This window comes from Diabrotica undecimpunctata, chromosome 3, assembly GCF_040954645.1.
Source record: "Diabrotica undecimpunctata isolate CICGRU chromosome 3, icDiaUnde3, whole genome shotgun sequence".
Classification (NCBI taxonomy): Eukaryota; Metazoa; Arthropoda; class Insecta; order Coleoptera; family Chrysomelidae; genus Diabrotica; species Diabrotica undecimpunctata.
Genome location: NC_092805.1, coordinates 35447162 through 35473879, shown reverse-complemented (window position 1 = coordinate 35473879; position 26718 = coordinate 35447162). Strand labels below are relative to the sequence as shown.

Genomic DNA, 26718 nt, shown 5'->3' with positions numbered 1-26718 from the left:
TCAGAAACTTGACAGTTGACAAAAAAGCAAATATAAAACGACCTATACCAAAAATAAAAACGACCTAATAGAAATGGACTTTTGGAGAGGAGCAGCAAGGAGATATAGACTGGAGCATATTAAAAACCATTAAATTAGAAAGCAAATGGAAGTAGAAAAAATGATAATACAACGTATAGAAAAGCAACAATTAATATAGTATGGACACACGCGAATGGGAGAGGAACGCTCCCAAAAAAGATATTGGAATGGACCTCGCCGGAGAAGAAGAAACGAAGCAGACCACCTACAACATGGCTACACCGAATCACCAAAGGAATGTCAGAAATAAATTTAGGTAAACTCAACTGGTGTGATAGGCTTGGAGACAGACAATCCAAAGGCGTGTTATGAAAACATGAACATCAAATACAAAATTTTTTAAGCATACCAACCAAAGCAAGATTTCGATTAAAGAAACGAAATTAAAAAATATAAAACTCGTGTTAAAATATATTCCGGGAAACCATAAACCATGTTAGTCACATTTCAATTGTTCTTCATTTTTAAATAAAATTAATAGCTTAATATGGTGTATACCGGCTTTTTATTATGCTCCCCTTAGTCGTAAAATATATCAAAAATCGTATAAAACTTTTACCTTGAATTACTGCATATTAAAAACAATCAAAATTATGCGTTTTATGGACAACACCGTCTATTTTTAAAATAAAAATAATCTCAAAATGTATTTACCTACGAGATTATTAATGTTTATAAATACTGAAAGACGAAATTCGTCTTATCGAATCATCAGATAATAATAAAAACACGTTTTTTAAGGCAGTATCTTTATTATTTTTGTTAAAATATCTATTTTCACTATAGGCTGGCAAATATTAAATAAAATTTGTATAAATCGAAATCAATGAGCATAAGGTAAACATACCAGTTATTGGGACACTGCGAGTTATTGGACATCCCAATTATTTTAACTGAAAACAAAAATTCTACATTCAGTAGTGATTTAAGTTTTGTCGCCATTGTACTATTAGTATTAATATTGACATAAAGGATATTTGACTGAAGTTTTTGTTTTGCCGCCAAATGCGAGATTCTTTGGTTATACACCAAAAAGACGGTTGCCGTCACTTCCATTTTGGTGTAAATATTCACAGTGTCGGTGAAATGCAATTCGGATTTCGCAATTCCATGGGTACACGTGAAGCACTTTTCACCTTACAAGTCCTACTTCAGAGATGCCGCGATGTCAGTTGTGATGTCTATATTTGTTTTATTGACTACGCCAAGGCATTTGACCGTTGTCAGCACCAGAAGATGGTCACCGCACTACAAAGAGTAGGATTGGATGAGAAGGACATTCGGATCATCATGAATTTATACTGGAACCATCGTGCTCAAGTCAAGGTCGAAGACCAGCTGACCGACCAAGTGAATATCATGCGAGGAGTAAGGCAAGGATGTGTGCTATCGCCGACTCTTTTCAATATATAATCTGAGGAGATTTTTAATGAAGCCCTCACAAACCTAGACATGGGAATCCGAGTGAACGGTGAATACATCAATAATATCCGCTACGCCGATGACACTGTGTTACTAGCAACCAGCCTAAACGATCTGCAGGCCTTACTAGACCGAGTGCGAACTGTGAGCGTAACATACGGACTGAACCTCAATATTAAGAAAACTAAATTCATGGTTGTCAGCCGTACAAATTTAGATCCCGGGGCACTAATGGCAGGTAGCGAAGAGATCCAGAGAGTCGAGAGATTCACTTACCTCGGAACTACCCTCAACGTACAATGGGATTACGCTCAAGAAATTAGATCCAGAATTGAAATGGCACGGTCTACATTTATTAAGATCCTTGCAGTGCTGCAGTGATCTCAGTTTGGGAACCAAGATGCGGATAGTGAGGTGCTAGGTTCTTCCAGTGTTACTATATGGAGTTGAAGCCTGGACACTGACGCAAACCACTGAAAAACGAATCGAAGCCTTCGAGATGTGGATATACAGAAGGATACTAAAAATATCTTATGTGGACCATGTCACCAACGTTGAGGTCCTACAGCGCATGACAAAAGAAAAAGAAGTGCTTAATTTAATTAAACAACGTAAGCTTGAGTACCTCGGCCATGTGATGCGGAACGAAGAAAAATATCGAATTCTTCAACTCGTTATGCAGGGTAAAGTATTTGGCAGAAGAGGACCGGGACGCCGTCGTATCTCGTGGTTGAAAAATCTCCGACAATGGTTTGGGATGACCTCAGCGGAGCTGTTTCGCAGCGCAGTCAACAAAACCATGATAGCCTTGATGATCGCCAACATCCGGACCGGATAAGGCACTGAAGAAGAAGAAGATTCGCAGTGTAGCCAGTTATTGGACGCCTGTCCAATAACTGGTCCACAATATGTCCTATAACTGAAATATTTATTTACACAGTTTTTTAGTTTGCAATCATGCCCAAGAAAATGAATATAATGCGGAGACGATGGAAGCTGCCGTAAATGAAGTCAAGAATAATAATATGTCATATAGAAATGCAGCAAAAAAATACGGTGTACCTAAATCGACCCTGGAATTTAAAATAAAAAATCCTGATCATAATGACACATGCGGTCCAAATCCAATTCTTTCGGCAAGAGAAGAGTCTGATCTTGAAAGGTAAAGTTAATTTAGTTAGGTAAGATGTTGAACTGTGTTAAATGAGTGTTTTTATTTTTGCAGGTGGATAGAGGAGCTGGCAACAAAAGAATTCCCTAGGAAACCAGAGGATATTTGAAATAGTGTTTAAACATTTTTGACTGAAAATCTACGGCCCAATCCCTTTAAAAACAGCAGACCTGGTGATAGTTTGTTCAAGGTAATCAGGTAAAAAAATATTTGTAAAATAGAGATGACTAAAATAGCACTTTATAATTTAGGCTTTCCTAAAAAGACATCCAACAACTGTGCAGACAAGAAGTGAAGCAGTAAGTAGTGCGAGCGCTTGTGTTTCGAAAGCAGACATTCGAAAATGGTTCAAAGATATAAACAGTTATCTCATTTCCAAAAATTTAAGCATTAATGACCCTTCAAGAATTTACAATGGCGACGAATCCGGTTTTCAGATTTGCCCAGAAACTGGCAAAGTTTTTGCTAGAAAACGTGTGAATAATGTTTATTATGTGGAAAAGGGATTATCCAAGGAAAGCTCGTTTTCTGCTTCCGGAATAATTTGTCCGCCTATGATCGTTTATCCTTACAAGCGAATTCCAGAAAAAATGAGCCAGACCGTCAAAGAACCTGATTGGGGCATTGGAAGATCCGATAATGGGTGGATGATGACAGAGACGTTCTATGTTTATGTGAAAAATGTATTCCATCCATTCTTGTGTTATTATTTTTAGATGGCCATAAATCCCATTTAACTTATGAGTTAAGTAGACTTTGCAATGAAAAATTTTACGAATAAAATCCTGGATAAGTTGTAAATAAAATGACATTTGCTCCACTATTGGAAAAAGTAGTGGCAAATAATATTAAGAGGGAAACTGTAATTAATGCATTTCGCGCGTGTGATGTTTGGGAAACAAAAATAAGCGTCCTGAGGTAATATTATAAAAAGTTTTTTATTTACCTATAAGTTAATATTACCTTATCACATTTTTAGGTAAAAGAGCTACACCCGTGGATGGACCATAAAAAATTCGTCAGTTTGGCTGAAGAAGATTTCAATCTTTCGATGACCTTTTTGATAAGGAAGGCATTACCGAAGAATTTTTGACTGTACACAAAAATATGGAATTATTTTGAAAAACCAGATTCGTGGCCAGATAATAAAACAGTTGACTTGGACAAGACTTGACATGCTTCGATAATCAGATATTGAACTCGACTGAGACTTAACCTTGATTAGATCCATCTAAGAATTAACCTTCATGTGTACCAGAAATTAAAATAAATTTGGATGCTGAATTAAATCCATTTGGTAACCAACTTTCAAAAGACAAAAAAATTAATATAAAACAAAATATTGTCATAAAACCTGGTAAAGACATTATCTATAGTTTGCCATATACTAGTAAGAGTATAGGTGACTACTTAATAGTCCCAGAAACATTAACAATAAAGAATAAACGTAATACCGAAAGAGTTTCCTTTGCTATAACATCAAGAGAGTTTTGAAAAGAAACGTGCTTTAAAGTTAGAATTAGAAAATTAAAAATTTGAGAGAAAACGAAAAAAGAATAGAGTGCAGCAGCAAAAGCTTTAAAAAATACTGGTCGAGATACTGACAAAAATAATTCATGTTTTCTGTGCAAGGTTCGGACAATCAAAAATAATTACCTGACATGTAATAGCTGCAAGAAAAGAATAATTCATCGACGATGTGTTCCGAAAAAATATAACATACATGTTCCTAAAGAAGATGATGAGGATTTATTTATGTGTCAAATGTGCTATACTGAGGAAAACGATGATGGCGTTATTTCAGAAATAGACAGTGAAGAAGACGGCAAAATGTATAATGAAAAAGAACTTGAACACAGAATGTGTAACAAATTTAAAAAAATAGGAAGTGAAGAGGATATCAAAACAGATTGCCAACAGAATCAAACCTTAAAATATGTGAGAAGCCAAAAAAAAAATAGAAAGCAAATATAAAGATAATATAATAAACGCTCAGAAAAAAAAAATGACAGCAATTTGGGCGACGAACTGAAACAAGTAGAAAGTAGCGAAGGTAATGAAACCAGCAACAAAGTTTATAAAAACCCGGGAGAAATAGAAAATGAAGAAGAGATCGAAACAGACCATCCAATAAAAACTGAGAGAAAAATGTGTGAGGAACCAAAAATGGCAAGTGAAGATCTTGAAGACTATGAAACAACAGTGAGCCAGATGTCAGAAAATAATGCAAATGGCGACATGAACGTCGAAGAACTATTTAATCTGTACCAAAATGAAATGAAAAATATAAATGATTTATAGTAGGTAGATTTAAACAGTGATTTTAACTTTTTATTTGTTTTTAATCATTATTTTGACAGTGTTCAATAACTGAATATTTTGAGTCCAATAGTTGAATTTTTTGTCCAATAACTAATTTTTTGGAACCGTTCAGGTGTTTTCAAATTTTGTAAAATAAACTGTTATATTAGGAATATTTAAAATAAGTTAATTTAAAATATCATATATGTATACTATGATCTGGCATAGCAGAATAATATCCGTTGAAAATTAAACCAGCGGCAGCGACTTGAAATTGAAAAAAAGCTTAACTGTCCAGTAACTGGTATGTAAATGGAAGACATAATGAGATGTCTGGAGAAGAAAAGCAAAACATATGGACTAAAGCTAAATAGGAGTAAGACAAAGATCATGATAGTAGACAGAACTCGGAATAATCTTCAACACATTAAAGAAATTGGGGGCTTTGAAGTAGTAAATAGTTTCATATACCTGGGGTCCCTAATAACAAATGACGGAGGGAGTGACAGAGAGATACGTAGAAGGTTGACTATTGCTAGAACAGCTATGATGAAACTGGTAACAATTTGGAAAAAATTCTAGCATAACAATACACACAAAACTAAGGCTGGTAAGCGCACTTATTTCTCCCATAGCCAGATATGCATCCGAAACGTGGACCTTAAAGAAAGCGGATAAAAATAAACTAGACGCTTTTAAAATGTGGGTATAACGCTGCATGTTAAGAATATCCTGGATTGATCATCGCACTAACGTATCGATATTAGAACAACTTAAAGTAAAGGATAGATTGCTTAAACAATACAACAGAGATATTTGCAGTATTTTGGGCACATTGCTAGAAGAACAGGTACGATGGAAAAACTGATAGTCGAGGGTAAAGATGAAGGAAAGAGACCTAGGGGAAGATCTCCAAGTCGTTGGGTAGATAAAAATATTGACTAACCAAGGGTTACCACATCCCAAAAGTCTGAGGAGGAAACAATCTCGATGATGTACCTTGTATAAATTAATACAGTGAGAAATTACTTCTGTCATTGACAGTGGTGGGTGGCGAGAAAGGGCTACGGGGCGCCTCCCTCCCTAGGAAAATGGTGTACAAACAATTAATTGTATTTCTTATTTTCCTATTTAATATTCACACTTTTCTGTTTTACACTTCATTATCTTTTCTGTTAAAACTTAATTAAATTAAAATATGTGCTAAATTTTAGAATAAGGGGCTGTTAAGTATTACGTATGCATTATATGGGGAGGGGGTTATGCCTTGCTTTGCTTATTTTTAATGACATGGGGGGTGTAATCGTGGTTGTAAAAAAAAAACGAAAATATAATCGATCGCTTAAGTACTTAAATTTAATAGTGTCATATGATTAGGATTCAACATTTTGTGAAATAAGTTTTGATTATTTTAATAACGGTGCCAATGACAAAATCGCAGAAACTGGAAGATGTTTCTCTACTTTGAAATTGATCAAAAAATGAATATATTATACCCGACATTATATTTCTTTCTAAGGAATATAATGTCGGAATAACGACTGGCGGCGCTTGCCATGTTGTCCATCGAAAAAACTTTAATTGGAGAAATTTCTGACTTCAGAAAATCTTATGAAAATCAGCGCCCCTCTGAACAAAATTATCACCAACTGTCACTGATCATTGAATACGTAAAACGTTTTTTTATCAACGATGTATAATTGTATATTCATCTGTACCGAATATTTCCGAGAAAAGATGTCTGTTCAATATAATCGCAATTATTACATGTGCAATTTTTCATGTGTGATTGATGTTACAATTGATAAAATAATACCGGTTCAAGGAGATCGATATCTTTTCTAAATAAAATATGAATATGTTAAACCGTAAAAACTTACTATTATATTATATAGCCGAATGATTTTGCTAATATTTCCGTCAACAACTCAACAACGAAATTATTATGTCATTATTGCTAAATTTAACCAGATATTGAAATATCACGACTAAAAACGATAACCCCAAGCTTTATTCACCACATTATTATTGTAATGGTCAATATTGTACTGAATTTATTTAAATAAAAAGTGAAGATATTGACGTTTCGTGAAGACGAGACAACTTCAACATATAATGCATATCAGATATTCATGGTAAATTTTGACATGGAGAGAAATAAGATTCTATTTGATATTCATAAAATAAACAAAAATATTTACAGTACATTCAATCAACTTATACCTCTAAACGATTAACGAAATTCGCAGAAAACCTTTCTTTGTAGTAAAAGGCACGGAAAACTGCACTGGTACATTTTTTTTAATAAATAGTATTCTTGCATAATGTTATTTAACGTAAATTTCTTTCACCTACTTGTTTAATAATTTTTTTTTGAAACAAATACTACTGTGCTAAGGATAATTTATACTCAAAGTAGATATAGAAATGTTTCTTCAACGTCGATATTCCCAAAAAAAAATCTTTATTTCGAAAATAAGTTACAATTTTTGAGAAATTCTACAAACTACTACATTTAATGATTTTAAGTTGACTATTGAAACATAATAATTACAATAATAATAAAAATATTGATTTCTTCCTATTTATAACGTCGGATATCGGAATCTGCTGATTCTTAATAGTAAGGGAGCTTATGGCTACATTTCTCCTCCCTCCATTGGTTGGGACTTCGTCCTCGAAGTTTTGGTTACTTCGGCTATCAGCTCGTCTAGTATCTGGATCTGGGCAGGATGCAATTTTTCTCCAAATAGGATTTTGGAAATTCGTTTTCTTTTCCTAATTAGGAAGATTATTAGGAAAGCTAAAATAGTTAAAAATATTATAACAGAAGTGGTGCTCAGTCCTATGGATAATCGGGGTAGTACTTCTATGGTATCTATTGGTTGAATTTGGCCATGTGTCTCTGGGATTGTTAATTTTTCAATTTTCATCTCATGGTTTGGTATTAATTTTATTGGAACAATTTTTGGAATGGAAATATCTTGAGACGTCTTTTTATTAAATTGGATACCTTCAATCATTATTGGTACATCTGTCGTCAAGAGGCTGGTTGAATTAATTTCTATCTGCTGGATTCTCATTGGGTGAACTATTCCTAGCAATATGACTTTGCTGGTTTCTTGGAAAAAGTTCTCTGTGATTAATGTTTTTGTGCAATTATCTACATTGGGTATGTTACATTTGGATTGTACATAGTTGGAACAAACTATGTTATCGCCTTGTCCTATACAAGTGTTGAACCATTTATTATTTGTATAGTAGCTTGCAGGTGGCAGAATCATAACATGATCTTTGTTTGGAATGGGATAGATTTTATAGGTAGTATAAGGAATTTCATGGAGTATAGGGATTTTAATTATTATGAGCATTGTATTTGAAGTTACACAAACTAAAGTTTTTGTTGACTCTATAAGTTCATAAGGGTGTTCATTACTATTGGGAATTGAATTTCTGGGATAAATTTTGAGAAGGTTCTCTTTAAGGTCTATTATTTCCTTTAAAGTGAATAATTCTATATTAGAGATATTAAGTTCAGATAAAGTAATGGTTCTTATAAGTTTCATTAGAAATTCGTTTATATTTTGGAGATTTATTATCTCATTGTGTAGAATGATATAGCTGTCAAAATCAGCTGATAATTTGTTGAGTGCAGATATGAGAATTGAATTATCAGAATTTAGTTTTTCTAAAAGTTTATCGAATCTCGTGTTAAAAGAGTTTCCATAAGATATTTGGTTATTAAATTTTTTTATGATTTCGTTTTGTTTATTTTCTAAAGAGATTATGTGTGATTTTAACAAGTCTAAGTCAGAGTCGTCTGGATTTCCAGTCACGTATTTGATGGCTGTACCTAGAAAATTAAAAAGTCCGCGTTTCTGTTTTCGCGTAATCTTGTGTAGATCGTCTTTTGTTTGTTCTTGTATGTGGGTGTATTGGGAGTACAGTAGCGAGAGAGGTGCATTTTTGAAGTGATCTTTGAAATAGCTTGTCGGACTAGCGTCAATACTGTCGGATAATTTGTCTAGTGGAATGTGAAGAAAATGTCTGTGATAGTGGGAGATTTCTCTTGATTTGCCTATCTCTTCAGCATAGTAACCATTATTCGGAATCTCCTGAATATTGAGTGGATGGACCAGGGCGAGGATTGTCCTGTGAGAAATTTGGGTCTTGAGTAGGTTTGTCTACATGTTTTCGTATTCGTTTTACATATTTAAGGTGAGTGCTTGTTAAATTTTGCTTATCTGTTTTACCGATTATTTTTGTTTTGTCTTGCGTTTCTGGATGAATAGTGGAGAAAGGGGCTTGTAATTTGGACTTATGTTTTTTCTTAGAAACATATAGGGATTTTGTAAGGTCTATTTCCGGAATATCTTCGGCATTTTCGTTTTGTCTATCTAAAAGTTGTTGTCTTTTTTGTTTTTGTTTATTATATAGTTCTGCAATAAAGGGTTGGAGTTCTTCTTTATGTCTTTGATTATATGTTTCGTATATCGGAAGATCAAAGTCGAAATGTATTTCTTCTGCATAGGGTCCGTACAGAATTGAGAACGGGGAATAATCTGTGGAACTGTGGATTGATTGGTTGTAAATAAGAATGGCGTGTGTTAGAATGTCATCTAACGAATCATTTGGATTTTGGGCTTGTAAGGTCCTAAGTTTTTCAATAAGAGTTGAATGAAAGCGCTCTACAGGAGAGTTTGAGGAAGAATTGTTTACTGTTGTAAAATGTATTTCGATTTTGTGGATATTTAGGAATTCTTTAATGACTGCGGAATTAAATTCGGTGCCGCTGTCGCATACAATCTTTTTTGGGTAATTGTGGTGCGAAAAGTAGTGTCTTAATTTATTTAGTATGGAAATGGAAGTTTTGTCGGTGAGCTTATAGCATTGACCGTATTTGGAAAAAGAATCTATTATTGTGAGATACAGGTTTTTATTGCAGTGGAATAGATCGATATGTAATATATCAAAAGGTTTTTGACCTAACAACGGTCCTAATTGGGGAAGTTTATAAGGGCGTCGTTCGTATTTATTTTTTAGGCAAATTTCGCATTTATTGATAAAATTAGAAATAGTTGTCTGCATTGAGGGCCAATAAAATTTTTGTTTTAAATGTTTGTAGGTTTCAATTATTCCGTTGTGATTTTCTACGTGATATTTCTTTATGCATTCTATTTGTTGGTTTTCTTCTTCTATGTCCTGAAGTAGTATATTGCAAAATATTGCTTTGACTGTGGAATTTATTTTTTCTTTAAAATAGTTACAGATAAAAGGTCTAAATTCGTGAGGGATTGTTATTGCAAATTTTTGATTTGGTCTAAGGATATTTTGGAAGGTATTTTCTATTTCTGTTTTCCAATTATTTGTCAAAGTGACAGTGTAACGGTGTTTGTTAAAAATTCTTTTGTATTTAATTTCAAAATTATTTGACTCTGGTTTAAAAATAATTTGGTTTGAGGATAAATTAATTGGTTCAGGTGAAATCTCTATTCCAGTGATAGGGTTCTCAACTGATGTATGTTGTGTGTTAGTACTGTTTTGTAAGTTGTCAAAATCGGCAAGGAAATCGTCTATGTCGAAATTGTCGGGTGGTTCAGCACATTCTGAATTCGGGGGTTCAGCACATTCTGAACTCGAGCTTAGGGCATTTATTTGGACTCGGCTAAGAGCATCAGCAACTTGATTCTCTTTGCCTTTTTTATATTTAACTTCAAAATCATATTCTTCTAGTTTAAGTCTCCATCGGGCTAATCTAGAAGTTGGGTCTTTAATTTTGTAGATCCATACGAGAGGATTATGATCTGTTTCTACAGTGAATTTTTGGTTGTATAAATACATACGGAAGTGTTTACAAGAATCTAGTATGGCTAAAAGTTCTTTTTCAATAGTGGAGTAGTTTCGTTCTGCGGAATTTAGAGTTCGAGAATAGTAGGCAATAGGGTGATTATTTTGAGATAATACTGATCCTATAGCTATATTAGAGGCGTCTGTAGTCAGTACAAAAGGCTTTTCGAAGTCTGGATATTGTAAGATTGGAGAATTAGTTAACAATTGTTTGCATTTTGCAAAACATTCTAAATAATTTGGATTTGTGGGGTCGATAGTTGCTCCTTTTCGAGTACATCTCGAAAATGGGGACGTTATTTTTGCAAAGTTGGGTATGAATCTTCGGTAGTAACCGATTAAACCAAGAAATGATTTAATTTCTTTTACTGTTTTTGGTAGAGGATATTTTTGTATAGCTTCGATTTTTGCTGGGTTAGGTTTGATTCCTTCGGTTGTCACTACGTGACCTAAGAAAGAAACTTCTTTCGTGAGAAACTCAGATTTGTCTAACTGAATTTTTAAATTATTTTTCCTAAAAGTGTCAAAAATAGTCGCAATATGAACTAAGTGTTCTTGCAGTGACTTGGAAAAAATAATGACGTCGTCCATGTAGACGAAGCAAAACTTATGAATAAAGGGCCTAAGAATATTGTCCATTAACCTTTCGAATGTTGCTGGGCTATTCTTTAAACCAAAGGGCATACGTAAAAATTCAAAGTGACCATGCGGAACTGAAAAGGCTGTTTTCCGAATAGAATCCGGATGAACTTCAATCTGATGGTAACCTTGAGCTAAATCTAATGTTGTGAAATAACTGGCTTTTCCTAAGTTATCCAGTATTTCATCTATCTGAGGAAGTGGGTAGCGATCACTTTCAGTATGATCATTGAGCTTCCTATAATCAATTACTAATCTAAATTTTTTCTGACCTGAGGCATCAGCTTTTTTTGGTACTATCCAAACTGGAGCTGAGTACGGTGAAATTGACGGTCGAATTATCTTATTATCTAATAAATTATTTATTTGTTTTTTTATTTCTTCCTGCATTGCTTTGGGATGCCGAAATCCCTTTACATAAATTGGATTTTCATCCTTAGTTTTAATTTCGTGTCTAACAGCTGATGTGAAAGTTAAATTTTTATTTTCATCGTAAAATACGTCTTTAAATTTTTTGCAAAGACTTATAATTTTATATTTTTCTTCGTTATTCAAGCGCGAAGTACGTATTTTGTTTTCGTTAAAATGCGTCGTTGGAATTTTTACTATATTATAATTACAGAAGTTCTCAACTTCAATTCTCTTATTAAATTTCATAGGCATAGGTAAGTCGAAAGTGTCTAGAAAGCCGTTTTTTGCAACGTGAATAGAATTGGGAATTTTGATACCTTGAAAGTGTCTTTCACGCAATAAAACTTCGCCATTATGAACGCTTACTGGAATTTTTTGGTATAAAGTTTCAAATGGAATGCTAACGTGAGGATTCTCGAAGGTTAAAGTATGAGTTGCGTAGCTAATTGTGGCGTGGAATCTTTTCAGATCGTAAGTTCCAAGGAGGAGGTCAAAGTGTTGGCTAAAATCAGCAATTTTTACGTCGAATGTTTGTGGAATTCCATATTCTAGGAATAGTGGCGTCTTAATATTTAAGTCGTGCTTGGAAGTAATTTTCATTGACGTTAGCGAAAAAGGTTTTCGATAAATATGATTTTTATCAAATAGTTTGAGAGCTCGCGGATTTAAAATTGAATGGGAACCGCCGGTATCGATTAAAACGCGTAGATGTGTTTTGGGCGTAATGAAGCAGGGTAACCCAGGGGAACTTTCGATATTATATAGGTTTATACAGGGGGTGGATGATCGTCTAACGGGATGGCTTGAAAATCCTGATGATTTTCATCATGCAAATCGGGCTCTTGTTCGGATTCGTAATTTTCGAAATCGTTTTCGAAATATTGGGTATCATTTGAGTCTATGTGAAAATTGTGGCTTCTATTAGTTGTAATTGTCATGGGCTGATGGTTTCTGGTTGTGGTAGTTTGAACACCGCTCATTGGAGTAGCAAAATTTGGTTGGGGTCGAGGAGCTTTATATTTATTTAGTCTTTGTTGGTTGTTTTTCGGAACATTGTTTCGTTGGAAGGATTGATTTTGTTCGTGAGAACTGAAATTTTGTCTCTGAGGAAAATTATAGTTCTGTTGTGGAGTGAAGTTAAAATTGGGCTCTGTGTTGTGAGTTGAAGGTCTCACATAATTCGAATGCGTGGGTTGGAAGTTTGAGTATGTGGGTTGGAAGTTTGAGTGTGTGGGTTGGAAGTTTGTGGATCTTTGATTATTCGAAGATTGATAGGGTTTATTTTTGAGTGGGGCCTTTTTGTTTTGTTGGCTCTTAAGGAAGTTCATGTATTGTTGTTGATTTTTGTGGTTATCGTAGGCAATACACTTTTGAAGGGCTTCTTCTAGGGAATTTAATTCAAAATGCGATAAGTATTCGCAATAAGGCTCGTTGATTCCGGTACAGAAAGTTTTGAGGGCAATGTTTTTGAAGTATGGAGTTTTAAATGTTACTGTCGCGGGATTATCGTTTAGGGTGATGTGTTGGAGTAAGTCGTTCAGATTTGTAGTTATTCTCTGATGATAATTGTCGTAGGATTCACTATGTTTTTGGACGGTAGTGGATAGTTGTGTTACTAATATGTCTTCGGAACGTCTGTCTCCGTATTTAGTTAATAATGCTGGACGAATTTCTGTCCAATTGGTTTTATTAGAATAGTTTAAGAAATTTCTAGGTTCTCCTTTAATTCGAGATACGATATGGGAATTTAAGATAAATTCTTGGGACGGATTTAAATCTTGGGTGCCTAAGAAAACTATTAAATTATCTACTGCTTTAATAAAGGTGGAGAGGTTGTCTCCAGAAGAGAATTCGGGCAGAGTTGAGCAAAGGCTAGCAATATCGCTATTGGTCATCGGCATTTTGGAACGTAATTTAGATGCAGGCTTAGATTTAGAGGTTTGTAGATTTCTTTTTATTTTTAAATTTAAATTGTCGACTAGTAAACTTAAATTTTCGATACTATTTTGGGAAATATCATTCAATGTACTCATAAAATATATGCAAAAATATAAATGCAAGTATATATAAAAATTCGTTGAAGTAAAATAATATAAATTCAATAAACAATAAATAATAAATTCAATGTAAATGTTTAAGAATTCAATTAAAATAATAAATGCTCATAAACAATGGTAAAGAAAGGAAAAACTTACGCAAGGATGATCGTGTTTGATTTCCAATACATTTTTCTCTTTTACCAGGTTCTTCAGGATTTCATTAAACTAATGTAGACCAGGAAACGACTATGTTTCTGTATGAAATATCCTGTGGTTCGCAGCGCCAGAAATGTTTCTTCAACGTCGATATTCCCAAAAAAAAATCTTTATTTCGAAAATAAGTTACAATTTTTGAGAAATTCTACAAACTACTACATTTAATGATTTTAAGTTGACTATTGAAACATAATAATTACAATAATAATAAAAATATTGATTTCTTCCTATTTATAACGTCGGATATCGGAATCTGCTGATTCTTAATAGTAAGGGAGCTTATGGCTACATTTCTATATACAAAGTACTAAAATATCACTTTCAATTTTTGTTAAAAAATACTTCGGAGTAAACTAGAACATTTTGTCAATTTAAATAGTAGTGGTTAGATTGACCATATGTCTGTTAGAGTGTACCGTTTTTGAGACTTCTGCGATTACGGGTTAAAGTTAGGGTTTTGGTAAATATATTTAATATTTTATCTTCAAATGAAAATACTTGTACTAAAAATAAAATAATTGTGGGAAACATTTTAATTTGTTTATGTACGGTTTCCAACCATTTCTAAACTTTTTATCAAACATAATTAAATTACAATCGACATTCCTAATGATCATTAGGCTAATTTGCTTAATGTGCTTAGGATCTTTGTAAGCAGTTATATTATATTGTACCCCTCGAGCACAACAGTTAGACAGTTTCTGTCATATTGATCTAAACTCAGTATATTGTAATTCAAACGTGTAGTTTCAAGTGCCCATCATGCCTAGACGTAAGTTGGATATTGATGAATTAATTGCAAAGATGCATAAATACTTTACCATGGAAAGAGACAATAGTGGACCTTTAAAGTCATTATTATGTATAAATCAACGCGTTTGTGACGCACTCGGGATAAGTGAAAGTAAGCTAAAAACTGTAATGAAGACTGACAGAGATTCTCAAAAAGATCTTACTGTGACCGAGTATCACGAAGACAAGAAATCAACTCGTAAACATTCTAGGAGCATTGACTTACCTAATGGAGAAAAATTTGAAATTCGCAATATTTTGTATCGAATGCGTGAAAACAATCAATATGTCAGTTTAGATACTTTACTGGCCAAAATAAGAGAAAGACAAGTTTCTGAAATTAAGAGGACTAGCCTTTGGAAAGTGTTGAGAGATTTATGATTTAAATTCAAAAAAGAAAATAATAGGTTACCTACTTTTATGCGAAAGGAGTAGTGTGGTTCACAAAAGAATTAAATTTTTGAGAGAATATACTAGACTTAAATCTGAAAATGCAACATTCGTATACTTAGATGAGACATGGATATTTGCAGAGGGTGGAATTAAAAAGAATTTGGCAAAACGACAGCATAAAATCAATAAAACACACAGATAGCGAAGGCAAAAAACATATCACTTTTCATGCAGGGGGAAAGAAAGCTTTATAGAAAAGGCAAATTTGATTTTTTCTTCAAAATCAAAATCTGCTAATTACCATGAAAACATGAATGCAGATATGATTGTTAAATGGCTTGAGGAGAAACTGTTACCTAGTCTGAGTGAACCATCAGTTATGGTTTTAGATAATGCACCTTACCATTCGGAGATGTTGGAGAAACAACCAAAACAGTCGTGGAACGTACCGAGCATAAAAAATTTGTTAATTACAAATAATATCAATTTTCCGGAATACGCCTTCAAATCAGAGTTACTGGAAATTTCGAAACGTAATGAAAAACCAACAGTTTATACAGTTGACCAAATTGTATCAAGTTATGAACATCAAGCACTACGATTACCGTCGTATTACTGAGAGTTTAATACCATCGAACACATCTAGGGTATATGTAAAACGTAATATGATAATCACGTTGGATGCAGTGGATACAATGACGATGCAGTTAGGGAAATGTGGCAAGAAGCTCTTAAAACTGCAACTCCAGAAATATGGGACAAACTGTAAATAAATGTGAAAAATTAATAGAAGAGTGGGGGATCCGGGAAAATAAAATTAGTGAAATTAATCCACTGATTATAGATTTACATAATAGCGGCAGTAAATTTAGTGACGATGATGATGATTTATAAATTTAAATAATCAGTAAATACACTATTTAATGTCATTTACAAAATAATTGTACAACAGGTTAACCATTATATTTATACATTCATTATTGGCCAAATAAACAATAATATTTAAAATTCCATTTGAATTTTTGCTCCTCATTTTATACAAATTAATTAACTGATAATACAGGCAAAAATATTCTAAACAAAGTAAGTAATTAAAAAGATTATAGAGAACTCCAGTGCAGTTTACCGTGCCTTTTACTACAACGAAAGGTTTTCTGCGAATTCCATTATTCGTTTAGAGGTGTAAGTTGGTTGAATGAAATGTATTTTTAATAGTTCTAGCCTGCTTTATATATTGTGTTTTTCAAAGGGCTTTGTTGCCTTTGGTTCAACCAAATATATATTTCTTACTAGGTTGTTATGTTACAGAATTACTACTAAAAAGAAGATTATAAATTTGGATAGTGTAATATTGAATGTGAAAAGTAATAGTTCTCTTTCTAGATAATAGATATAGAGTAATAGGAAAATAGATGCAGATACATGTAGTACAGTCAGATCAGGACGTGTAAAATGAAAAAAGGCCAGTAGTGTGTTCTGTGAGAGAAATGTTCCAATGAAAGGCAAATTATATAAAGCTGCCATAGTACCAGCCGTGACGTACGACACTGAATGTTCAAAAGAAAAAAAACGAAGAATACATGTGGTGAAAATGCTTAGACGGATGAGCGGAGTGATAAAAATGGATCAAAATTAAAAATGTCAGGAAAAACTAGATGTGACACCAATTGATTCCAAAATGAGAGACATAAGTTAAGATGTTGTGACATGTTCAACATCGATCAATCACGCAATACGAAGTATCCCTGAGTTGCACTTTCCTGAAAGAGCGGAATGGAATGGAATCTTGGACCTTGAATGCAACATCAATGAAAAAACTGGAATCATTTGAGCTGTGGGTGTATAGAAGAATTCTGAAAATATCGTGGACAGAACACGTCACAAACAAAGAGATTCTGAGAAGGATGAATAAAGAAATAGAAATTTTAAATACAATTAAAACAGGAAAATTGGAATATCTCGGACATATTAGACGTGGAGAGAAATAAACCTTGCTCCAACTGATTATGCAGGGAAAGATCCAAGGAAAGAGAAGCATAGGGAGGCGTAGAATGTCATGGTTGCGAAACCTGAGAGTGGTACGGATGTACATCAAACGAACTTTTTAGAGCAGCCGTCTCATAAGTCCGAATAGCTATGATGATTTCCGATCTCCGCCGCGGAGATGGCACTTGAAGAAGAAGAAGAAAGGGCGGAATACCAAAAACTTAATGAACATCTAAAAACGGGTGTTTGTAAGTATCGCGCTGTATATAGGCATGTGAATAAGACTTAAAGGAGTTTTAAAAACTACTTTTTAAAACTTTAAAATTGAATACTGTAAACAACGAACCATTATACATAATAGTATTACCATGTGAACGAGGCTTTAGCTGTAGTATTATTCATTTCTTATCACTAAACGGATTCGAATTCAAGAAAATATTCCTATTTCAGCAAAAACTCTCACACTAAACCTATTTAATATACATATTAGCAGTCTACAAATGTAGGTTAATTTCCATACCAGTCATGATACTCTGCCTTATCGCGTTTCAACTAGCATTAGTCAGCTTTTGATAAATAATCAAAATAAACAATTCTATGAATAATTTCTATTATTCTGGTTTGTTTTCTTATCACATTTTTGTAAAGTATTATTTGAAATCTTATGATTTACGACATAAAATTGGATGTAACTGTCTCTAATTAGCTGCTTGTCCTATAAGTGAATTATGAAACTTAATATTATAAATAATACAGATATATATTTGAACCATATGCAATTAAGAACAATAATTAAACAAATGTATAATAGGAACACCTGAGTTTTGGATAAATTATAACTTAGCAAATTCAAATCTAAAACATACATCGATATACAACTCTATGACAAAACTATGCTGCATTCGGGTTTTAATTTAAAATTGGAAGGATCATTTATTTCAAACGTACGTCTATAGAAATACTCAACGTCTTCTGGACAGATAATAAAATAGATGACTCCTTTTAACAAACGAGAAAAATTGTAAGGCTTTTATCCTTGTGTTACCAACCAAATAAATTGACACTATTAGCCAACCGGGGTACCCATATACTAATTTTTATGTAAAATTCCGCTATATATTTTTGGTTAATGAAGATATTCTGAGGTAAATAAAATTATAGAATTACATATAGAATGGCCTTTATAATATATTTATTACATATATATATATATATATATATATATATATATATATATATATATATATATATATATATATATATATATATATATATATATATATATATATATATATATATATATATATATATATATAAGTAAGTATAAAACGCCGACAGCCTGTTCTCTGTTTTTTTTTTTATAAACTAGATATAGTACAAAGAAGGGTCTGTCTCTAGACTTTTTTATACCTGAGGAATCTTTGAAACAGACATCATCACCTTCTTTTTCTCGACAATCCTCTGTGGATCCTGGCCTGCTCTAAGATTAGTCGCCATTCTGTTCGGTTTCTGGAAACGTGTTGCCATCTTCTGATCTCTAGTATCCCTAAGTCGGTCTCAACTCCATCCAATCACCTAATTCGCGGTCGGCCTCTGCTTCTTCTTCCTATAGGTGTTCCTGTAGATAGCTTTTTAGCAGTCATGTTGTCAGGCATTCGTATTATGTGTCCGGCCCATCTAAGTCGCTGTGTTTTAATGAACGTTACGACATCTGGAGTTGGTATACATAGTTCGAAATTAAATATTTTGCGCCACTGCCCTTGATCGTTTATAGCTCCAAATATTTTGAGGAGTATCTTACGCTCTAATATTCCCAGAAGTCTTTCATCCTTCGGTGTTAGAGTCCATGTTTCCGCCCCGTATGCGAGGAGCGGTCTCAAAAGTGTTTTGTATATAATAATTTTAGATTTTTGTTGGATATTTTTTGAGTGGAATTGTTTTTGGAGTCCATAGTATGCCCTATTTGTAAGGTTTATTCGTCTTTTCATTTCTTCGTTTGTTTTATTGGTAGTAGTCACTAGCGAGCAAAGGTATGTGAAGATGTCTGTCAACACGTTCAAAAATATGACTTCCAAATGCTATTTCCCGTTCTTCATTTACTATAGGATCCTTAGTAATCAACATGTACTTGGTTTTGTCTTCGTTGATAATTAGACCGACCTGTTTCACCGCCGTTTCCAATTCTAGAAAATATTGCTTAACATCTCGCTTGCTACGCCCTATTATGTCGATGTCATCAGCGTATGCTAAGATTTGTATCGATCTATTGTAAATAGTACCGCCGTCTCTAATTCGTGTATCTCGGACTGTCTTTTTCAATGGAATGTTAAATAGGAGGTAAGCCAAGGCATCCCCTTGTCTAAGTCAGTCCATCCTTTATCTCAAAGGATTGAGAATTTTCTCCCTGTATCCTAACGCTGGCTTTGAAGTTAGACATTGTCATTCTCGTTAATCGGATAAGTTTTTCTTGTATACCAAACTCACGTATTTAATGGTATAGTACTGTTCTCTTGACACTGTCTTATGCGGCCTTGAAGTCGACAAATAGGTGATCGGTTTCAATGCTACATTCTAATGTTTTCTGAGGATCTGTCTTATTGAACGAATCTGATCAATTGTTGATTTTTCTGGAGTAAATCCGGCCTGGTATTTTCCAACTATGTCAACTGTGTAAACTTGTAGCCTTTCGTAAAGAATATTTGCTAGTATTTTGTAAGCAGTTGTTACCAGGTTTATACCTCTGTAGTTGTCACACTGGAGCTGATCGCCTTTTTTATGTAACGGGCATATCACGTCTTGAAATCATTCACAGGGCATGGTCTCATTTTGCCAAACAAGAAGTAAAAGTTTATGCAGTGCTTGTAGAAGAGTGTCGCCATCATTCTTGTAGAGCTCGCTATAAATTTGATCAGTTCTTGGTGCTTTATTGTTTTTAAGCTTTTTAATGGCTTGGGCAACCTCTTCAGTGGTAGGTGGTCTTTCGTTTGGGTTGAATAGATTCCAATCATTTCGATCTGCTACGGTGTTATCTGCTTTTTCGATATAATGGCCATTAAATTTTGCGTCGAAAAATGCAACCCATCGGTTCAAGATAGAGGCCGTATCACTTAGGATATTTCCTTCCCCATCCCAGCTCCCTATTCTTGGCCTAAACTCTTTACTCATTTTGTTTACATTTGAACGGGCGAAAAGAAGACTTTTTTGAGCTAGTTGACTGAAGAATTTGCTGTCATTGATTGAAGAGCGAGCTTCAAATCAGCACATCATGCAACAACATTCGGCAAAACTAGGGATTGAAACTTATTACGATAACCAGATTGCAGATTGATTTACTGCTGATAATCAACCACGAGATAACACTGGCAGGAAACATGTTGTTGGATCGTGCTACATTTGTCACAAGTCACTTAATTGCAAATGCCAAAAACCAGTGTGTGAGGAGCAGTTCGCCCTTGCAGAATCATCAGCACACAGCGGGCTAGTACGTGTTGATAGTACGCGTGCTAAATAGTTGTTATTTTAAAATTTCAATAACCGCTAGATAACAATGTAATGCGTTATATCAACACTTACTTACTAGCCCGCCGTGAGCTTTTGATTCTGTAATGGCAAAAAGCTATTTGTTTATTGCTTGTTAACTCAATGAACAAGAAAGTTTCTTCCATTTTTTTCAATAGTAAATTAACTGATTCCCAACTAAAACGCTTCGTACACGCATCCGGTCGGTTGTAAAAAGGATACGAAAAGATGGGATCAAATTTCGTCACTTTTAAAGCGTTCTGCGATATATTTTACCGCGACTATACATAGTTCCAAAAAATATTCTAATCCTTTTAAAGTAATAACTTGTCAAATGAGCATTAAAAACAAATATAATTGAATGCAGACACTCACCTAACACACAGCAGTCTGCCCCTCTGTAAAAGGCTACACCTAAGGACTGAAACCTTTCCTGACCAGCAGTATCCCATATTTGCATTGTAACAGTTCGATCATCCACTGTGAGTTCTTTCGTAAGGAAATCAGCACCTATGGTCGCTTTGTACTGGTTGGAGAATTTTCTATTTACGTACTGGTTCATCAAGGAAGTCTTTCCCACACTGGAATCGCCCAGGATGATGACCTTCAACAAAGTCTTCTTCCGACTAGCCATTACTATCTGTTGAGCAAAGAATTTTTTATCAATATAACGGAAAAATTTAATAAACTGTAATATAATTTGAGACATTTTATTTACAAACAATACTTCAGTTCTTATTACGAGAAAATATATACGAGGCATGTTTTTTAAGTAAGTACCGTTTTGCGATTCCGCCGCCGCAGCGCTACGGTCGGCGTTCCGCGCATGAGCGCTGGTTACCTACATCTCTTGTCTATGCACTGACGCCATTACAGTCTGATTCTTCATTGTATACTTGTTTACTCCAGTGTTTAAGATGCCTCCAACAATCGTGAGTCACGCTGATTGTGAAGTAAGGGCTGTTATACGATTTCTTAGTGCTAAAGGAGTAAAACCGATCGATATTCATCGTGAGATCGTTGAAGTTTACGGACAAAACAGTATGAGTGATGGAATGGTAAGGAAATTGGTGAGAGCATTTAAAGATGGCCGCACAAATGTGCATGATGAAGAACGGAGTGGGCGTCCTTCGGTCGTTAATGAAAATTTGGTGCAGAAAGTGGACGAAAAGGTGAGAGAAAACAGACGCTTTACAATTTCATCATTGACCGACTGCTTTCCTCAGTATTCTCGTAGTGTTTTGTATCGCATTGTTACCGAGAACTTGAATTACCGGAAATTGTGTTCACGTTGGGTTCCAAAAATGTTGACAGATTTGCACAAAACCCAACGTTTAGGCAGTGCATTGACTTTCCTTGAGCGGTACCACAGTGAAGGTGAAGATTTTTTAGACCAAATTGTTACTGGTGACGAAACGTGGGTGGCCTACGTCACACCAGAATCGAAACAACAATCCATGGAATGGCGACATTCATCATCACCCAAAAGAGTGAAGTTTAAGCAAACAATTTCTGCCCGGAAAATCAGGTGCACAGTTTTTTGGGACAGAAAAGGAGTATTGCTAGTGGAGTTTCTGCCTCAGGTAATGAGACAATCAATGCAGACATTGAAAAATCTGCGTCGTGCATTCCAGAACAAAAGACGTGGCAAGTTGAGTAAGGGTATCGTTTTGCTGCATGACAATGTCCGTCCACATGTGGCTAATCAGACCAAAGATCTCATCAAATCATTTAAATGGGAAACTCTAGATCATCCTCCATACAGCCCTGATCTGGCGCCCAGCGACTACCATTTGTACGAGCACTTGAAGAAACACCTGGGCGGTCAGCGTCTTCAAGACGATAACCAAGTCAAAACATTTGTGATGCAGTGGTTAACAAGTCAGGCGGCAGAATTTTATCAGGAGGGTATTCAAAAACTGGTGCCACGTTATGACAAGTGCCTCAATATTCACGGAAATTATGTAGAAAAGTAGATTAAAGTACAGGCTTTCATGTAAAAATAAAATTATTGCCATATCTTTGCACGTCTTTTTTTAATTCCAAACCGGTACTTACTTAAAAAACACGCCTCGTACAATAGATTGAGCAAGTCGGTAGTTTCCAATCTCAACAAGATCTCTTAACTAATTTCTTCTATCTCTCTCTAACTCGTTATTTTATTTTACCCTCTCTCTCTCGTCTTAATGTCAAGTGGGAATAGTGGCGTGTGAGGAGTCCCATAGACATAAATAAGTCTATGGTATAACCACTCCAATTTTGACACCTTCGTAAAAAAGACAGAGACAGGGGAAAAGTTTAAGAAAGACGGTCCCTTCACTTTGCCTATGTATATCTGTCTATGGTCTGCTTTGATAGAGGCAATCTTTATAAACAGAGGAATGAGCCAATGGTGCATTCTGACCTCGGTGTTATTTAACCTGTTTTCTGAATATAATTTCGAGCAAGCACTGGGAGAAATACAGGAAGGAGTATTAATCAACGGAGTGCATCTAAACAACATTAGAGGCGCCGACGACGCAGTGATTTTAGGAGATAGCTTAGATCGTTTGCAAAGAATAATGTCGCTCATATCAGACATAAGGAGAGAACATGGATTTAATCTCAATACGAAAAAAATAAAGTACATGGTAGTCACCTTGCTTAAATATGAAGTCTCTTTTCAGAAGTCACGATTTACCACTTGGTACCAAAATCTCTATCATCAGACGCTATGCATGTTCTACGATATTATATGGAGTAGAGGCCTGGACACTCTCTGAAGCTTCTTTAAGAAAGCTCGAAACCTTCGAGATGTGGTGTTACAGACGTATCTTAAGAATTTCATGGGTGGATCGTGTGACTAATGTTGAGGTAAAACGTATAATGGGCAAGGAATGTGAGAATATTAACACAACCAAAGAACGCAAATTAGAATAGCTTGGCCATGTTACAAGAAATTAATAGAGATATGGCTTGTTGCAACTCATTCTTCCGGGCAAGGTATTTGGAAAGAGAAGACCAGGGAGAAGAATATCTTGGCTTCAAAACCTAAGAATGTAGTTCAATACGTCTATAGCCGGTCTATTCCGATAAGGATAGCCTTGCTGATCGCCAACATCCGGAACGGATCGGCACCATGTAAACAAACCAGGCATGACCAATTTTAAATTTCTTGTGCCATTTCAATTCAAGTAATGCGTGAAGAACCCTTGTCCTATATTCCCGTATTCCTGTCTTGTCTTAAATGGTCTTTCATTATAAACTCTTTCGTTTTTGCAAAAAAATTCAATGTTTCATTATTTTCTTACACCAGAAGATTATGTATCAGATACTAAAAATTGATATACTTAATTTAATATCAAAAGTTTTATTCTACGAAAATCTCTACATAGATAATATCTAACGATACGATAATATCTATACCAATCCCTAACCTCTTAAGCATATTGTTTTATATCATCATTTACCCATGAATTTTTCGATATCTTAGCTTTTGTAGATATTAAGGGAAAAACGTATCAAAATGATAATACCGTGTTATAAAAGGAGCTATATTTCTCATTGAATCCTTAGCCGAATATACATCCTTCTACAGCTCTGTCCCCAGCGACTGGTAAAACTGACTTGTGTTTCTATAAATCTATATAAAATCGCTTAGAAATTGTCTGATTTACCCAGATTTACAAAAGATAAGATCCAACGTCTGAGTAAAATTATCATATATATCCGATTTAATTACTTACATCTGATTGATATATTTGTAAAAATTATGTCAAAAAAAAACCTCTAGGATTTTGTCTATTACTTTCTGAAACCCTAGGTTGCAAGTCATATCACCTCGCGGTGCTGGTAGCAGTACGGGGACGGGGAGAATCTTCTGTTTCGGGCATGGCATGCAAGTGCCCTGATCCAGGACTGGACGAATGATCACGGCATGAGTCTCGGCAGAGAAGACTGAGGCGGTATTCCTCAATGCGCCAAGAAAGAGAGACGGAATGGTGTGTGATTGCGCGAACGTGCAGATAACCACTAAGAAGTACACCAAGTACTTGGTGATCGTCCTACATACGAATGGAAGTTGAGAGGAGGTCGTCCCGGAGGTGACCCGCAAAGCGGCGGAAAAAGAGGCTGCACTAGGGCGGATAATGTCCAATATCGGTGGATCCAAATCCGAAAGGAGCAGGGTTCTAAACGGTGTTGTGCATTCTGCCGTCCTCTACGCAACAGTAGTCTGGAGTACAACGGTAGAAACACCAGCGTATACGCGCAGACTTGGTAAAGCACTGTCTCTGCTGCGGCCTTGTGGGTGATCACTGGCCGTATAACGGGGGATGAAGTTAATGATACTGAACCTGCGCAGCTGCTCACAGGACAAGCAAGCTTCCGCAGCTACTTGCAAAAATTTAAAAAGGCTGAATCAGACAAGTGCGTGTATTGTGAGGCTTCGGACACTGAGACACGTACCCTGTTGAACTGTATCAGATTTAAGAGAGAAAGGAATGAGTTGGAGAGAGTGTATGAGTTTGAGTCGGTGAGTGAGAAGGTAGATAAGATGAAGAAGATCGAGATAGTGGTAGTGGAACAAAATCCACAATTAGGAGAAAAAGATGTTATTGACAAAATAAGAGAAAGAGCGGGAGCTAGACATAGTACTAGCGAGAATCGAGGAAGAGGAACTAGACCCGCAGGGGTAGAGAAGTCAATAACACAGACGTAAATGCGAGCGTGAACGAGAGAACGGAGAGGCAGTAACGTCGGCGAGCGATAGAGGAACGAAAGGCAAGAAAACGAGTGCGAAATGGAAACAGCAACGACGGATGATTAAAGCTGAAGCAGGTGCAAGAGTATATGGGACAGCTTATCGAGACTCTGCCCCCCGTTGGAGGCAGGGGCGCGACTAGACCAAGGCGGCTGACAGGATGAATACGAAGGTACAAACGGTGAAAGGCTGGTTAGGCAGAGGTAGATGTGGTGGTCACATGTACTAGCGTACAGTTCCATCCGATGTCCTCGGGTGGTGGGGTTTAGTTGGTCCCGGCTACATTGGAGCTACGGAGCAGGGAGATCCGACGACTCAGGGCTAAGCTGGTCGACCATTGATTTTTTTAGGAACCCATCACTGCCGGTAACGTTTATTTCCGGCGTCTGTTTGCAGATTTCCCACTGAGTCATGAAAAAAAAATATTCATAAAATGCAAAAACAATAGCTCAACCTTTCTTTTACTTTCACTATTGACTAGATAATTTACATTAATATCTCTATATACAACTACATTATTTCAATATTGCAAAATGTGTTCAAGGATGTCAAGGATAGACAAGAATTAAATATTGTATTTATGATGATGACGAATCTATTATTCAATTTAAATTTATTATTATATTAAGTTTCAATTAAATTAAATTTTGAATTTAGTGTTGCTAAATTGGTATAAAAGCAGAGCCAGTCATGGAAGCCACTTATTTGAATATTATTATAGAAAATTAATTGATGTATCACATAAATACACTTTTAGCACTTAACTTGACTCGCACTGTTCTTTTAAACATTCAACATGAATAGGTGTCTTTTCATTAACAATCGATACATGTTTGTACTGGCTTTTTATAGAAGTTTCTTTGTGTTTCATAGAATTTGTTTAATATTTAAATTAGCTTTTGTAAATCTTCAATAAAATCACTTATATGATATTTTCATTAGGCTTCTTTAAACTGACCCTAAGAGTACCCGTGAGTAATTAATATAAGCTGATCAGTCCATAGTATGCTGAAAGTTCACTATCGAATAAGCTGGCAACAGAGAGGAGCAACTTCCCATTGAAAATGCATGGTTATATGCTTGCTACCCTGCAAACACAGTCTACAAACATTTATCAAATTTGTTTAACACATTTGCTACTTATACATTATTTGTCTGAA

At 35.0% G+C, this 26718-nt stretch overlaps 1 protein-coding gene across 1 annotated transcript in view; it reads right to left on the bottom strand.

The window, feature by feature from the left end:
• Rab7 (RAS oncogene family member Rab7) overlaps nt 1-26718 on the bottom strand; it is a 42193-nt gene that overhangs the window by 10014 nt on the left and 5461 nt on the right. Inside the window, exon 2 of the mRNA XM_072525702.1 lies at nt 21193-21457. Coding sequence (XP_072381803.1) covers nt 21193-21451 — 259 coding nt within the window. The 5' untranslated portion in view covers nt 21452-21457. The remainder of the gene's footprint in view (nt 1-21192; nt 21458-26718) is intronic.